The sequence below is a fragment of the Oncorhynchus mykiss genome, chromosome 19 (assembly GCF_013265735.2).
Source record: "Oncorhynchus mykiss isolate Arlee chromosome 19, USDA_OmykA_1.1, whole genome shotgun sequence".
Taxonomy (NCBI): Eukaryota; Metazoa; Chordata; class Actinopteri; order Salmoniformes; family Salmonidae; genus Oncorhynchus; species Oncorhynchus mykiss.
In genome coordinates, this window is record NC_048583.1 from 48,463,754 (window position 1) to 48,482,074 (window position 18,321).

Here is an 18,321-nt window from a genome sequence, read left to right on the forward strand (position 1 = left end):
AATGCATTGTATATGTAGCCCTAACAACGACTCTTTCAAGTACTGTTGTTTTCAGCTTTCCTCAAATGAATCAAATGATGATACATGTTACCCCGACTCACGAGAACATAATGATTCATCCTTTGTTTTAATTTGAATTGTAATGCATAAATGCATGTGTTATTCATGTCGCTTACACTCACGCACCCCACATACTCCCCACATACACACTCGCACGCGTATGCACACACACACACACACACACACACACACACACACACACACACACATATATAGACATAGATGTATGCCTCTGTGCTACAATAGGGAGCTTTAGTCAGTCAGTGAAGTCTGCTGGGGATGAATGCTGCTGCGTAATAGTAATTGTAAAAACAGGAGGAAGAGGGGAGGAAGGGAGGCTCCTGCATGTCGATAGAGGGATGGAGCGATGGAGGAAAAGACCCCTTCTCCCTCACCCAGAAGCATCTGGCTGTGTGCTCTGTGACTTTGTGTCAGCAGTTTGTCTTGTGCATAGTTAATGAAAGAGAGGCATACTGTGGGCAGGAGGCCACTTGGCATGAGCCCTCAGAGCCTTCTCTCTCTCCTGCGCTCTCCATTTCCCTCTCCTCTTTCCCCTCCTCTCCTCCTCTTCTACTTACATCAACAGAATCCCCACAAATGAGATATTTCCTCAGGAGGAAATGCTGGGGAGCAAGGTCTCCCTCTGCCTGTCTGCCTGTCTGCCTGTCTCTCTGTCTGCCTGTCTGTCTGCCTGTCTGCCTGCCTGCCTGCCTGCCTGCCTGCCTGCCTGCCTGCCTGCCTGCCTGCCTGCCTGCCTGCCTGCCAGCCTGCCTGCCTGCCTGTCTGCCTGTCTGTCTGTCTGCCTGTCTGTCTGTCTGTCTGCCTCTCTGTGTCTCAAATGTAATGGAAGACTGGTGTTTTCCTTCAATATTTTCTATTTTTCACTGTCTCTCTCACTCTCTTTTTCTCAATTTGAGGTTTAGACTAGGTGGAACCCGTGGTGAATTGTTCTAATGAAAGAAACAGAGGAGGAGAGAGAGAGAGAGAGCAGGAAAGGGGAAAAGAGAAAGGAGGGGAGAGTGCATCCTTGGTGACGTGTGAAAAGAAACACCAAGAAATTGGGAGAAAAACAAGAAAGAATAGTTGGAAATAAAAACAAACATCTCCAATTAAGGGGAATCCAATCCTGGTCCTAGATAGTCAGGTTTTTCCTTTGTCGCTAAACACCTGCAGTGTCTACCACCTACATGACTTCCTTTCAGTTCTCTACCTGCATGTCTATCTGTGTGCATATGTATAACACATGGAGCTTAATGTAGACAGCAGCTACCTCTCTGAGCTCTGGACAAGGAGCCAATAGACATATGAAGCCAGTCAGCCAGGCCTAGCCAGCCATATTTATGATGATATGCAGGCAGGTCACAATGTGATATCTCTAACCAATCCACCAATCATGTATCGATCGGCTCAGTCTGCGGCCAGACAGAGCTGATGGATGACCGAGGAAGCCACTCTGACAGCAGGCATGTCCAATCACACCAGACGGGGATGCGTTTGCTTCGCACCAATCCAATCAGCTGCAGCAGCCCTCATGTTTTATCTATGTCAGTTTGACAGTGATGCATAACGTAGAGAGGAAAGAAGGAATGGAGGGGGTGGTGGAAAAAAGTGAAGGCCCCGTAAACAAGTGAGAAAATCTGTTTTCCTCCCTGTCTAGCCATGTGAACACTATCCCCAGCCCCGTTTTCCTCCCTGTCTAGCTGTGTGAACACTATCCCCAGCCCTGTTTTCCTCCCTGTCTAGCCGTGTGAACACTATCCCCAGCCCCGTTTTCCTCCCTGTCTAGCTGTGTGAACACTATCCCCAGCCCTGTTTTCCTCCCTGTCTAGCCGTGTGAACACTATCCCCAGCCCTGTTTTCCTCCCTGTCTAGCTGTGTGAACACTATCCCCAGCCCTGTTTTCCTCCCTGTCTAGCTGTGTGAACACTATCCCCAGCCCTGTTTTCCTCCCTGTCTAGCTGTGTGAACACTATCCCCAGCCCTGTTTTCCTCCCTGTCTAGCCGTGTGAACACTATCCCCAGCCCTGTTTTCCTCCCTGTCTAGCCATGTGAACACTATCCCCAGCCCTGTTTTCCTCCCTGTCTAGCCATGTGAACACTATCCCCAGCCCTGTTTTCCTCCCTGTCTAGCCATGTGAACACTATCCCCAGCCCTGTTTTCCTCCCTGTCTAGCTGTGTGAACACTATCCCCAGCCCTGTTTTCCTCCCTGTCTAGCTGTGTGAACACTATCCCCAGCCCTGTTTTCCTCCCTGTCTAGCTGTGTGAACACTATCCCCAGCCCCGTTTTCCTCCCTGTCTAGCTGTGTGAACACTATCCCCAGCCCTGTTTTCCTCCCTGTCTAGCTGTGTGAACACTATCCCCAGCCCTGTTTTCCTCCCTGTCTAGCTGTGTGAACACTATCCCCAGCCCTGTTTTCCTCCCTGTCTAGCCGTGTGAACACTATCCCCAGCCCTGTTTTCCTCCCTGTCTAGCCGTGTGAACACTATCCCCAGCCCTGTTTTCCTCCCTGTCTAGCTGTGTGAACACTATCCCCAGCCTACTGTATGTCTCTCTCTCTCTCTCTCTCTTTCTCTGTCTGTGTCTTCAAAGAAACAATTTTCTTTGTTGTTTTTATATCATACTTTTGTGTGTTTCTTTATTTTACCCTCCTGCCTCTGCCTTGCTGTGGTAAACACTCATAGATTGCCTCTTTTCTCTGGAGGTTAAATCGGAACAAATCTAAACTCTCATCCTTCCGTGTTTTTTTCTTCCTTCTCTTTCCTTTCATTCTTTCTCTCTTTTTTCCCTCCTCCTCCATCACGTTGAAGCAAATGGAGCGTCATTGTGCCTTTCATCTCAGAAAGGCAAGTGAGTGCGGCCCAAAACCACAGAAGTTAATGTTGTGTAGCTTTGAACTGCAGTGAGCTGAGGAAATACCAAGGCCTAGGATGTAAAGCAGAGCACAAAGGAAAAGTGATACAGGAGGGAACTAACCTTGTCTGGCTCTGATGTTCCTCTTTACGCTACAGTATATATAGAGCCTACAGAAAGTATTCATACCCCTTGACTTGTTGTATTAAAGCCTGAATTCAAAATTAATCTTCTTTTTTTTTACACACAATACCCCATAATGACGAATTGAAAACATGTTTTTCATTTTATTTGCAAATTTATTGAAAATGAAATACAGAAATATCTCATTTACATATGTATTCAATACATGTTAGAATCCAATTTGGCAGCGATTACAGCTTGGAGTCTTCCTGGGTGAGTCTCTAAGAGCTTTGCACACCTGTAATGGACAATATTTGCACATTATTATTTTCAAAATTCTTCAAGCTTTGTCAAGTTGGTTGTTGATCATTGCTAGGCAGCCATTTTCAAGCCTTGCCTTAGATTTTCAAACCAACTTAAGCCAAAACTGTAACTAGGCCACAGGAACATTCAATGTCATCTTGGTAAGCAACTCCAGTGTATATTTGGCTTTGTTTTTTACGTTATTGTCCTGCTGAAAGGTGAATTTGTCTCCCAGTGTCTGTTGGAAAGCAGAATGAAACAGGTTTTCCTTTAGGATGTTGCCTTTGATTAGCTTTATTCCATTTTTTTTTATCCCCAAAAAACTCCCTAGTCCTTGCTAATGAGAAGCATACCCATAACATGATGCAGCCACAACCATACTTGAAAATATGAAGAGTGGTACTTAGTGATGTGTTGTGTTGGATTTGCCCCATAACGCTTTGTATTGAGGACATAAAGTTAATTTCTTTGCCACATTTTTTGCAGTTTTACTTTAGTGCCTTGTTGCAAATAGGATGCATGTTTTAGAATATTTTTTATTCAGTACAGGCTTCTGGCAGGTATTGTGGAGTAACTGCATGGTGAAATCCCTGAGCGGTTTCCTTCCTCACCGGTAACTGAGTTAGGAAGGATGCCTGTATCTTTGTAGAGACTGTGTGTATTGATACACCATCCAAAGTGTAATTAATAACTTTACCATGCTCAAAGGGATACTCAATATCTGTTTCTTTTTTAACAATCTACCAAACCTCCCTGGTCTTTGTTGTTGAATCTGTGTTTGAAATTCACTGCTCGACTGAGGGACCTTACAGATAATTGTATGTGTGGGATACAGAGATGAGGTAGTCATTCAAAAATCATCTTAAACACGATTATTGCACACATAGTCCATGCAACCATGTGACTTGTTAAAAACGTTTTTAATCCTGAACTTATTTAGGCTTGCAAAGGGGTTGAATACTTATTGAGTCAAGACATTTCATCCTTTTTCATTTGAATTAATTTGTAAAAATTTCTAAAAACATAATTCCACTTTGAAATGACAGGGTATTGTGTGTATGCTAGTGACTGGCACCACATCTCTCTCTCTCTATTTATACGGTATCAGTCAAAAGTTTGGACACACCTACTCATTCTTCATTTTTACTATTTTCTACATTGTAGAATAATAGTGAAGCTATCAAAACTATGAAATAACACATACGGAATCATGTCGTAACCAAATAAGTGTTAAACAAATCAAATATATTGTATGTTTGAGATTATTCAATGTAGCCACCCTTTGCCTTGATGACAGCTTTGCACACGCTTGGCATTCTCTCAACCAGCTTTATGAGGTAGTCATCTGGAATCTATTTCAATTAACAGGTGTGCCATGTTAAGTTAATTTGGAATTTCTTTCCCTAATGCATTTGAGCCAATCAGTTGTGTTGTGACAAGGTCGGTGTGGTATGCAGAAGATAGCCCTATTTGGTAAAAGACCAAGTCCATATCATGGCAAGAACAGCTCAAATGAACAAAGAGAAATGACAGTCAATCATTACTTTAAGACATGAACATCAGTCAGTACGCAACATTTCAAGGACTTTGAAAGTTTCTTCAAGCGCAGTCACAAAAACCATCAAGCGCTATGATGAAACTGGCTCTCATGAAGACCGCAACAGAAAAGGAAGACCCATAGTTACCTCTGCTGCAGAGGATAAGTTCATTAGAGTTACCAGCATCAGAAATTGCAGCCCAAATAAATGCTTCACGGAGTTCAAGTAACATACATATCTCAACATCAACTGTTCAGAGGAGACTGGGTGAATCAGGCCTTTGGTCAAATTGCTGCAAATAAATAACTACTAAAAGAAACCAATAAGAAGAGACTTGATTGGGCCAAGAAACACGAGCAATGGACATTAGACCGGTGGAAATCTGTCCTTTGGTCTGATGAGTTCAAATTTGAGATTTTTGGCTCCAACAGCAGTGTCTTTGTGAGATGCAGAGTAGGTGAACGGATGATCTCCTCATGTGTGGTTCGCACCGTGAAGGTGTGATGGTGTGGGAGTGCTTTGCTGGTGACACTGTCTGTGATTTATTTAGAATTCAAGGCACACTGAACCCGCATGGCTACCACAGCATTCTGCAGTGATACGCCATCCTATCTGGTTTGAGATTAGTGGGACTATCATTTGTTTTTCAACAGGAAAATGACCCAAAACACACCTCCAGGCTATGTAAGGGCTAGTTGACCAAGAAGGAGAGTGATGGAGTGCTGCATCAGATGACCTGACCTCCACAATCATCTAACCTCAACCCAATTGAGATGGTTTGGGATGAGTTGGACCGCAGAGTGAAGGAACAGCAGCCAACAAGTGCTAAGCACAGGTGGGAACTCCTTTAAGACTGTTGGAAAAGCATTCCAGGTGAAGCTGGTTGAGATAATGCCAAGAGTGTGCAAAGCTGTCATCAAGGCAAATGGTGGCTACTTTGAAGAATCTCAAATATAAAATATATGTTGATTTGTTTAACACTTTTTTGGTTACTACATGATTCCATATGTGTTATTTCATAGTTTTGATGTCTTCACTATTATTCTACAATTTAGAAAATAGTAAAAATAAAGAAAAACCCTTGAATGAGTAGGTATGTCCAAATTTTGACTAGTACTGTATATACAGTGCCTTCAGAAAGCATTCAGAAAATGTGACTTTTTCTATGTTAATTTACTTAACTGCCTTATCTAAAATTGATTAAATATTTGTTTTTCCTCAGCAATCTACACACAATACCCCATAAGGACAAAACAAAAAAACATTTTATGACATGTTTGATAATTTATTACGTTTTCAGACCCTTTGCTATGAGACTCGAAATTGAGCACAGGTGCATCCTGTTTCCATTGATCATCCTTGAGATGTTGATTGGAGTCCACCTTGATTGGAGTCCACTTGTGGTAAATTCAGTTGATTGGACATGTTTTGGAAAGGCACACACCTGTCTATATAAGGTCCCACAGTTGACAGTGCATATCAGATCAAAAAACAAGCCATGAGTCGAAGGAATTGTCCGTAGAGCTCCGAGACAGGATTGTGTCGAGGCACATATCTTGGGAATGGTACCAAAACATCTCTGCAGCATTGAAGGTCCCCAAGAACACAGTGGCCTCCATCATTCTTAAATGGAAGAAGTTTGGAACCACCAAGACTCAAGAGCTGGCCGCCCATCCAAACTGATCAATCGGGGGGAGAAGGGCCTTGGTCAGGGAGGTGACCAAGAACACAATGTTCCATCTAACAGAGATCTAGAGTTCCTCTGTGGAGATGGGAGAACCTTCCAGAAGAACAACAATCTCTGCAGCACTCCACCAATCAGATCGTTATGGTAGAAAGTCTTGATTGGAAGCCACTCCTCAGTAAAAATCAAGATTCTCTGGTCTGATGAAACCAAAATTGAACTCTTTGGTCTGAATGCCAAGCGTCACGTCTGGATGAAACCTGGCACCATCCCTACGGTGAAGCATGGTGGTGGCAGCATCATGCTGTGGGGATGATTTTCAGCAGCGGGGACTGGGAGACTGGATCGAGACACAGGATCGAGACACAAAGATGAACGGAGCAAAGTACAGAGAGATCCTTAATGAAAACCTGCTCCAGAGCGCTCAGGACCTTAGACTGGGGCGAAGGTTCACCTCCAACAGGTTAATAACCCTAAGCACACAGCCAAGACAATACAGTAGTGGCTTCAGGACAAGTCTCTGAATGTCCTTCAGTGGCCTAGCCAGAGCCAGAACCCGATCGAACATCTCTGAAAATACCTGTGCAGCAACGCTCCCCGTCCAACCTGACAGAGCTTGAGAGGATCTGCAGAGAGGAATGGGAGAAACTCCCCAAAAACATACCCAAGAAGACGGTGCTTCAACAAAGTACTGAGTAATGGGTGTGAATACTGATATAAATGGCATATTTCAAATATTTCTTTTCTTTTTAATACATTTACAAAAATTTCTACAAAACCGTTTTTGCTTTGTCATTATGGGGTATTATGTGTAGATTGATGAGGGAAAAAGAATAAGGCTGTAAAGTAACAAAATGTTAAAGTCAAGGGGTCTGAATACTTTTCGAATGCACTGTATATACAGTTGAAGACGGAAGTTTACATACACTTTAGTTGGAGTCATTAAAACTAGTTTTTCCACTCCACATATTTCTCGTTGACAAACTATAGTTTTGGCAAGTCGGTTAGGACATCTACTTTGTGCACGACACAAGTCATTTTTCCAACAATTGTTTACAGACAGATTATTTCACTTATAATTCACTGTATCGCAATTCCAGTGGGTCAGAAGCTGTTTTAAGTTGACTGTGCCTTTAAACAGCTTGGAAAATTCCAGAAAATTATGTCATGATATTAGAAGCTTATGTTAGGCTAATTGACATAATTTGAGTCAATTGGAGGTGTACCTGTGGATTTATTTCAAGGCCTACCTTCAAACTCAGTGCCTCTTTGCTTGACATCATGGGAAAGTCAAAAGAAATCAAGACCTCAGAAAAACCAGACCTCCACAGTCTCTTTCTCTCTCACTCAGGAGAGATACCTGTGTACTCTAACGTTCATGTATCTGGAGAATGTCTGTTCCTAGTACTGTAATAAGGATACAGAACACATCATAGTTGGTGGGTAGGTAGCTCAAGTAAGAGAGTTTGAAAAACAAAAGAGACAGTATGAGGTTATGTGAGAGAGGAAAACTCTGGACTGTAGCATAGTAGGATAGAACACTAGGTTGAAGTGTGAAGGCTGTCCCCCCACCTCTCCTACCTCAGCCCCTCTTCTTCCCCCTCCCCCCGTTTGTCCTGACGGTGTGCCAGGGTTGGGTGATTACCGGCTCTCTCCCCCAATTATGGGCTGATTATTCCGCTCTAATTGACTGGGGAGATATGCAAATGGCTGTCATTTGGGATGATAAAGGATGCGTGGCGCAGGATGCACTGCATTATTTAGCCGTGTGGCTGCTCTGTGCGGCGGGCGAGCGGGCGGGCGGGCATGGAGGGTGGGAGGCAGCAGCACGGCGTGAAGGATGTGGCAGGTGCTTTAATTGCAGAGGAGAGAGAGAGGTTAAGCTGAATGAGCAGTTGAATTAGAAATTAGGAATTTGGCTGTTTTATTTATTTATTTTCTATTCCTCCCTTCGCTTTAAGTTTCTTCTCTGTCTCTGTCTCTCTGGGCGAGTGGAGAGGAGGAGGGGTGGGGGGTGAGTATGTCTCTGGGGTGAGTGGAGAGGAGGAGGGGTGGGGGGTGAGTATGTCTCTGGGGTGAGTGGAGAGGAGGAGGGGTGGGGGGTGAGTATGTCTCTGGGGTGAGTGAAGAGGAGGAGGGGTGCGGGGTGAGTATGTCTCTGGGGTGAGTGGAGAGGAGGAGGGGTGGGTGGTGAGTATGTCTCTGGGGTGAGTGGAGAGGAGGAGGGGTGGGGGTGAGTATGTCTATGGGGTGAGTGGAGAGGAGGAGGGGTGGGGGTGAGTATGTCTCTGGGGTGAGTGGAGAGGAGGGGTGGGGGGGTGAGTATGGCATAGCAGAATTCCATAAATAAAAACATTAGTAGATGCAATAAGAACATAATGAATAGGTGCTGGAGGGGTGGAGGGGAGGAGGGGTGGAGTGTAGAGGGGATGAAGGGAGGAGGGTAAAGGGGAGGATGGGTAGAGGGGTGGAGGGTAGGAGGGGAAGAGGGGAGGAGGGGTAGAGGGGAGGATGGGTAGAGGGGTGGAGGGTAGGAGGGGTGGAGGGGAGGATAGGTAGAGGGGTGGAGGGTAGGAGGGGAAGAGGGGAAGAGGGGTGGAGGGGAGTGGTCTGCTTATGCATTAAACCAGTTAGAGCCTTTGTGGTGAATGAAAAAACAACATTTCAACAGCTCAAATATTAACGGCCTGCCTGGCTTGTCGACTCTCATCAAGGCCCCCTCTTTTAAATGGAAAACTGGTATATTTAAATAAAAACTGTTTAGTGGAATAAAAAATATTAGACGGCAAGGTTTGTGGGGTGGCAACTTCAGCCTCAATATACGGTACAAAGGGACTATCCTGAACATGTAGGTGTATCTAGAGATTAAAGGTTGAGCTGTGGAGGGCTGGGGTACTTTATTGTCGTCATTGTTCAGAGAGACAATGAGGCAGTGCGTTAAGTGAATAGGGCCAGTGTGCGTTAAGCGCTCGTTCTGCTCGGCCCGGCTCTATCAAGCTCTGTCGTATTATCAGGGGGAATCACAGTGAAACTCAACACTAATCCCCTGGTTTGGAGACAAGCGCCACCAGATTTGGGCGTCTTTACAGGCTTAGGAGTAATAGGGCTTCAAACGGGTCCTCCAAACAGACTCTCTTCCTATCTCCACATTACTGAGGGCTTAGAGAGGGAGAGTTATCACTCCGCAAGCTGCATATCACCCCAACGACAAATAACACTAATGGGCTAGTTTTAGCATTAGTGCTCTCACACACAGCAGACTGGAAACATGTGCATGGTGGTAGGTTGTCTGGCTGCCTTATTAGCCTGAGGACTGTAGATACACTCAGGACATGTGTGTATGCACCCAGCAGACCAGACTGGGGGGGGGGGGGGGGGATGCTGTATGTCTATAGAAGTGAGAGAACTCTAGAAACATTATGTTAACTACTAGTGTGTCTGAAGAGGAAGTACTGTATATTTTTTGCCTGTCTGTGTTTTGGTGTTGAAAGTCTAGACAGTTGTTTTTGTTATTATGCTGCGGGAGTATTATCATGAGATTGCCTGTGCTTTGTGCAGCCATTGTAGCGAAATAGAAAAGCACATATTGCTTTCTGACACTGTGTCTCTCCTGCAACTATAGAGGCCCGGAACAGTTTGTTCTCGCTCTGCTTTTTTTGAGACAAAGAAAAGAGAGAAACTACTTGCTTGAACATCCAATAAATGTAATTTTAAACATGGTAGCGTCCCTCAGATTGGGTCCTATAGTCCTGTCTGTAGAACACAGCATTTCCCTCACATCCTAGTTCCACATAATATGTTGCCTGATCTGGTGATATAGCCTAGGACAGGAGTTTTTCCTGACGACACGGTCTGTTCTTGGATGTCTTGGTTTAATGGTTGGTGTTATTGCACAGACAGGCAGGCCCAGAGAGGCTCCTGAAGCGTCCTTTCAGAGATGTTCCACTATGGCACTGAGTGCAGCAAGCTCCTGGGCTGCTTGGGATGTCATCATGGCACCCAGCCAGCCATGGAGATGTGAGATGGAACCTGACTTCCCAACAGTGCCACCTGTGACACAAAGGACAACAGGCATTGGGACATTTATCAGGAGTCAGGAGACTGACATGACTGTTGTATGGCCCATAATAACTTCTCCTGATCAGAGAGCTCGGTCGGTCAGCAGCATGGCCAGATGGTTTTGGAGCCTGTGGCATAGCAGAAAACTCGCCTCAGATCATTCAAATGATTCATCATCATCATCATCATCATCACCATAATTTCCACCCCAACCACCACCACAACTAACACATCATCATCATCATCATCACTGTCATCTCCACAACCAACAGCATCAGCATCATCATCATACTCATCATCATCATCATCACTGTCATCATCACAACCGATACCATCATTATCATCATTAGTGTCATCACCACGCGCTCCAGCAGGTGTATCTCACTGATCATCCCTAAAGCCAACACCTCATTTGGCCGCCTTTCGTTCCAGTTCTCTGCTGCCTGTGACTGGAACGAATTGCAAAAATCGCTGAAGTTGGAGACTTTTATCTCCCTCACCAACTTCAAACATCTGCTATCTGAGCAGCTAACCGATCGCTGCAGCTGTACATAGTCTATCGGTAAATAGCCCACCCATTTTTACCTACCTCATCCCCATACTGTTTTTATTTATTTACTTTTCTTGGCCAGGTCGCAATTGCAAATGAGAACTTGTTCTCAACTAGCCTACCTGGTTAAATAAAGGTGAAATAAAAACAACAAACACAACCAACAACATCAGCATCATCATCATAATCATCATCATCACAACCAACACCATCATAATGATCATCACTGTCATCACCACAACCATCATCATCACAACCAACCTCATCATCACTGTCATCACCACAACCAACACCATCATCATCATCATCATCATCATCACTGTCATCACCACAACTATCAGCATCAGCATCATCATCCTCATCATCATCATTAGCATTATAATATTTCTCTCTCACTCGCTCAGTTTGTTTTTATCCCCTGCAAACACATGAACACATCTCTCTCCTCTGCCTTTCTGAGCCTATGCCAGCTCTGTACTCTGTAGCTGGGAGTGTTAGCGTTTTGTGAGTTCCTCTCTGTCTGTACATGGTATTTAGTCGCACCTTGTGAACGGTATAACAGTGAGCTCTCTACATGGGGCATCCCATTACCCTCCACTCCCCCACTCCCTCCCTGACACACAACCATTCAGAAAATAATTTGCATGGCATTTCTTTTCATAATTTGCATGGCATTTCATAATTTACATGGCATTTCATTTCATAATTTGCATGCCATTTTAATTCAGAATTTCCATGGCATTTCATTTCGTAATTTGCATGACATTTAATTTACTCAACTCAGCGTTTTGGGGAAGAAAAATATCTTGTAATAGCATTTCCACTGCTACATTCTTAGAAAAAAGTATTCTAAAAGGGTTATTCCACTATCCCCATAGGAGAACCCTTTTTGGTTCCAGGTATAACCCTTTGATTTCCTCTGTGGAAAGAGTTAGACCTGGAACCAAAAGCGTTCTACCTGCAGCCAAAAAGGGTTCTTCAAAGGGTTCTCCTATGGGAAGAGCCGAAGAACCCTTTTAGGTCCTAGATAGGACCTTTTTTTCTAAGAGAGAGGGAGCAGCAGCACAGCACTCCGAAGGCAGTAACGAGAACAGTGGGTCCGTGAGAGAGTGAGAGAGTCCCCAGGGGGCTCACAACAGACATCTATTAGACCTAATTACAGCTGTCATCATTCTATTTACTCAGAGAAAAGAGAGGAATAAAGAGAGGAATACCAGTGGGTACAGCAGTTGAGCTGTACAGCAGTTGATAGCAACATGGGCGATTAACATTTGGATCTTTGGATTTTAAATGTAACTTTTCCCCTCCATTGTATGTCATTGCAGACTCTTTGAATATCATCTTTTAACCTGTTCATGTCCTGTGTGAGGATATCTTAATAACTGGAAACAGAGAGAGAGAGAGAAAGAGAGAGAGAATGAGAGAGAACTCTCCCCACCCACACACACACCCTCCACCATTCCTCACCCTCCTACCCACCAGCCTCTCTGTCATCCCCGCTGCTGTGCCACTGTGACTAGGCTGAGTCAGCTAGCCTGTCTGGCCTGGTGGCAGGGCGGTTGCAGCAGGGTGACAGGGGGATCTGGTGGTGGAAGCTGTAGTGGCAGCGGGTGGCTGGTTCCTCCAACAGTGAGGTGACACGCTGGACAGCAGTGCCCCAAGAGCCACCAACCAGAGCTGACAACACCAGCCCTGCCTGGCTCCAGACCCAGCCAGCTACAGCCTCTGACCTAGCCCTAGCAGCAACTACAGTCCCAGCCTCTTGTAAGAAAGCCTTCCCTGCTCAATACAGCCATGCTGGTTCACCTGAGTGTGTGCCGTGCAGTATGTCTGTGAGAAAGTTTGAGGGTCAATGCTCTCTTTCCCCATGGTCCACAGACAGGAAGCTGTGGTGTGGTGCCTGACTCCTCCCTGTCTAGACAGCGTGACCAGAGAATCCTGGACTGGGGAACACTGCCTGTTCCCTTCCCTTCCCAGCAGCACTCATTAATTAGGGCTCCCGAGTGGCACAGCGGTCTAAGGAACTGCATCTCAGTGCAAGAAGTGTCACTATAGTACCTGGTTTGAATCCAGGCTGTATCACATCCGGCTGTAATTGGGAGTCCCGTGCGGCAGCGCACAGTTGTCTGGGTTTGGCCGGAGTAGGCTGTCATTGTAAAAAATAATTTGTTCTTTTAACCGACTTGCCTGGTTAAATAAATATGTATATATAATTTGTGCATGTCTCTGCCTGCTCAGGGGGGACAGTCAGCGGAAAGACCGCACTTTAATGAATGTTTTTTTCTCACACTCAGTCATAGGTTGGTGATCTGGTGTGTGTGTGCATGCTGTGCCTGTGTGTACATGTGTGTGCGTGTGTGTTTCTATGAGTGTGTTTGTGTGTGTGTGTTTCTACTGTGTGTGTTGGCTCAGCTGTCCCCTTTGTGCCCCTGCCTGTCTGAGTCTGACAGGCTGACAGCCTCAGAGAGAGAGGGAGAGGGAGGGAGGGAGGCTGACGCCAACACCCCTGAGGTGAAGGGTCACGAATGACTGCCTCTCAAACGTAGTGTGAAGCGTCTAGATAGGAGGCCATTACTTGGGGGTCTGGCCATCTCAACGTAAGTGGTTATTATCACCTCAATATTTTTCTTATTATGACAATTACATGCTTCAGAAGCACATTAAGTGATACAAGATGCCAACTGGGAGTAGTTGACAGCTATTTGGAGACTCAATGCACAGAGCAATTTGCAGCACAGAGGCAAACCAATTAGATTTGGGCCACTTTGGAAAGGGCCCAAGCTAGCTTGTTGGGTATTTGGCTGGGCTGGCTGTTTACTGCTGGAAATATCACTGTGTAGAGAGCAGCAGCTGGGATTCTTCACTGTTAGATCTGTGGAAGAGCCTGATCTTATTCCCTGGGTTCTCTCAGTCACAACACTGTCTAGATGCCGTCAACCATGAGTCTAATCAAAACGGGTCAATCCTCAAATCCTCCAAATTAATGATGTGCTTTTCTGCCCAACGGTTATTGGAGAACTGGCGACTAGCGGGTAATGTAATTATTCACAGTGCTTTCCCTTTTTTAATTGGCTCTGAGGCGAACAATCAGGTGGATGTCACACTAGATTCACCTGTTTAGAAATACGTCACCATAGTCTCCCTCTTTGCAGGACCCCACTGTGTCAAATGGCACGCACTTGCGGTGACCTGTGACTGTCTGCTCAGAAAAATAGCTCTGGTGATTGGTTGAGACAGCCTATGACATCATCTAGCTCAGTAGAGTTGATTGGTTGGGACAGCGAGTGACACCTCTGACAGAGAGAGAGGGAAGTGGTAGAGAGAAACAGAAAGAGAGAGGCCTGTGTGTGTGCTGGGCTGATCGAGCACGGGCAGATGATGCCATGTGACAGACTGAGACAACCTGGCAGAGCAGGGCGGGCAGACCAGGCGGGCGGGTGGTCGGGCAAGCGGGTGGGCAGCCGCGGAGGCATGACGAAAACAAAAGCCTGTGCCACCACAGAGGATATATGAACAACAAGACAGTCATTTATCACTGTTTATCACCACAGAACCTTCTTATTCATCTGGACAATAAACCATAACACTCAACATGTTATGCTTCAGTAAACAATAGATCACAATAATACATATACTGGTGAAAGAACCACAGTAGTAGCTGGTTTCATCTTCAGCTTTGATCCAGTATTTTTCCTATGGCCATTTTAGGAGACAGAGGATAGGTCTTTGGTGGCTGTAGATAGGGTTCGGTAAAGGTTCATGGAGGTGGCTGGGGACAGATTCTGTGGAACCTGACTGACGGTGGTGGGTGGACAGAAAGACAGACACATAGACAGACAGATAGACAGACAGATAGACAGACAGATAGCTAGCTACAGCAGGTGGGTGGCAGGTAGCCTAGAGGTTACATTATTGGACCAGTAACTGAAAGGATGCTAGTTCACATCCCCGAGCTGACAAGGTGATCAATCTGCCGATGTGCCCTTCATAAAGGCGCTTAACCCTAATTGCTCCAGGTTCACTGTTGATAATGTCAGACCCTGGCTGTGACCCCACTCTTCAAGTTTGTCTCAGGGAGAGTGGGATATGCAAAAAACACATTTCCAATTCACTGAAATAGGACAAATATAAGTCCCCACCAAATAATTGTTATTATAGATGCCTCACCTGGGTTGTGGCCCACATATCCCATCAGTGATGGGTGGGTGGCCTCCCGTAGTGCCGCTGGAGAACTGTGGGGATGTGTGTTTAAGATGCAGACATCACACACAACACCTGAACTATCTACATCCCTCTCCTTTCAATCTCCTTTTTTATAAGACTATCATTCAGTCTGTCGGCATTCGTAGGGGATTCCCTAGAAAACGTTCAGAATACCCTTAACCAGTCAAAGCCCCCTGTCCTCCCCTCCCTCCTACCTCCCCCTCGCCTCTCTCTCCCCACAGGGGATGTGTGTAACATAAGCTCAGTCTTGAATACTGGCCCATTACACATCACACAGAACAGACTGTCGGACCTACACCAGCAAGGCACTATACTGCTTTCAGTATAGTTTCAGTATAGTGCTGTGCTCTATTGTAAGAGTATTGTGGAGTATTGTTGGGCTTTGTGGGTTATGTATTACTATGTTGTAATCCACAGCATACCCAGGGCTACTCTCTTGCTTTATTGTGATAGTATGTTTCCCTTATGATATTCTTCGCTCACCATCTCTCCTGTCTCTCTCTTTCTCTGTTCCAGGACCTGTCTGGCTCCATAGATGACCTCCCTACAGGTACAGAGGCTGGGCACAGTTCAGCCATCAGTGCTACAGGCTCCACCAGTAGCCAGGGGGAGCAGAGTAACCCAGCCCAGTCACCCTTCTCACCCCACGCGTCACCCCACCTGTCTGGTCAAGGCAGCGGCCCATCGTCCTCTCCTGTTGGGTCCCCTGTGGGCTCCAACCAATCACGCTCCGGCTCTGGCCCCATCTCCCCTGTCAGCGGCCCAACCACAGCACCAGGTAAGCCAACAGGGTTCCTAAGGCAAATAATTTCACAAAATAATCAAAAAAACTCATACTGGTGATTGACTCTCTTTCTATAACACTCCTCTGATTCGTCTGTTCAAGTATCCTGTACAGGTATAATGACACCCTGTTGTGTTTAGGTAAATGATGAGAAACATATGGTCAGAACTACAGCAGTGGCCATGTCAAGATGACCGATGTGCTAGTTATAACTTTTTCTCATCGCTGTAACTCCTCTGTGGGCTCGGAAGAGGTAAAGGTTGAGACATGCATCCTCCAAAACAGGACCCACCTGGCCAACAACTTCTTAACACACCGCTTAACCCAGAAGTCAGCCACACCAGGAAACGCCATTTGACTGACGACCGAAGTCAACTTGCAGGCACCCAGCCCACCACAAGGAGTCGCTGGAGGATGAGCCAAAGAAAACCTCCCCCAGCCAAACCCTCCCCTAACCCGGACTGTGCAGGCTGTAGTGGCGCCTTAGACCACTGCACCACTCAGAGCCTCGATGTCTCCTTTCTATTGGAAATCATTTGTCATTTATTTTGAAAAACATTTTAGATGCACAGATACAGATGGCTGCTGTTGGCCTCTGTATTCTTCAGAACAGGAAGCCAAAATAAGACAATAGCAGATGTGTTTGTGTGAGGATTCAGGGCTGTTCACCCCTAGAGGAATGGATGAGCATTTAGATAAACAGTGAGGTAATGAATGGGAGTGTGTTGGACAGGCCTTGGACAGGCCAGAGTGACACACGGCTATGAGACATGGCTCTGACTGCCCTCCCCATCCAACCACAGCCTCCGCTGCTCTTCCTGATTAAGGCCTGACGGGCACGTCAGCAGCTCGCAGACCTGTCAATCACAGTGACGAGGCGGGACAAATGCTTGAGTGAGCTCCTGAGGCCAGCGGGTTGTTCCGGGCGGACTGAGCGCGTACGGGAGTGATTGACACTAATGAAAAAGCAGGACAGCCGCTCCCGACGCGAATGCCAAGATCATGCGGAGTGAGATGGTGAGACAGGAGGCGGATCTCATCGGAGGGATGGCTGTGATTAATAGAGTATCTATAAATATTCTCCCATCATGCAGAACACATCCTCATAGAGAGAGGATCATAGTCTGGTAACAGCTGCTAGGGTTTACCAGCTGTAGTTTATGCGATCACTTCTAATGAGAAATACCAACGCCAGGCATATGAGAGAGATACACTGAGAACTAATGTTGCTATGATATGAAGGATTGATTACTGTTTACTTACTAGCAGGTCATGAGAATTGTGTGATTTATCTTGCCTGCAACCTGTCTCCTTTCTAAACATACAAACATAATATTTTTTCCTCTGTCCGTATGAGGCTCACTGGCTGTCCCTAGGCCTTGTCTCTGGGTCCATTTGTCACTGTTCCATAAAGAGTGGCAGGGTCAAGTCTGTGGCATTGTCACTAGTCAAGTCTACACCAGCACCACCATCACATTAAGGTTCTGACCGTGACACCACCGTACTGTGACCGTGGCTGTGGTTTATTGCCTTCTGAAGGTAGCTGTCATGCCTGCCTCGGTTACCGAGGCGACGCACGTCACATGGCCAAGTGCTCACGGGACACCTGTCACCCCTGACAACGGTCAGAGGAGAGCAATTCCACATTGTCAGCCTTTCACCTGGCTGTCACACACACTCACACACACACTATAAACACTGTCACACACACACACATTCACTATCAGATGGTACACACACACATATTGACTGACTGTGTACATACAGCGTACACCGAATACACTTGCTCACACACACATACACTGGCACTCACACTATACTGTAGATGCACACAAACACTACACATTCATTTCACAGACACACACAGACACACACACACTAACAGCCTCCCAGTAATAGAAGATACAGAGAGGTGTGTCAGCAGCCTATAAGAAGATCAGGCCGACAGACAGATAGTGATAGAAAAATCTCTACAGTTGCATATCGCAATATTTTTAGTGACGATATCATATCTATACTTTGACTCCAAGTATCGATCTGTTTAAAAAAAACATTAGCTAGCGCTTGTCAGCTATATCTGCGCCAAAACTCCAGTATTTTTCACCCTATTCCTTGTTTTCCATCTTGTTTTTAAATCGTGAGC

The 18,321-nt window shown here is 45.8% G+C and overlaps 1 protein-coding gene across 1 annotated transcript in view; it reads left to right on the forward strand.

The window, feature by feature from the left end:
• Nucleotides 1-18,321, forward strand: part of LOC110498372 (AT-rich interactive domain-containing protein 1B) — a 331,437-nt gene that overhangs the window by 212,642 nt on the left and 100,474 nt on the right. Inside the window, exon 5 of the mRNA XM_036954974.1 lies at nucleotides 15,911-16,172. Coding sequence (XP_036810869.1) covers nucleotides 15,911-16,172 — 262 coding nt within the window. The remainder of the gene's footprint in view (nucleotides 1-15,910; nucleotides 16,173-18,321) is intronic.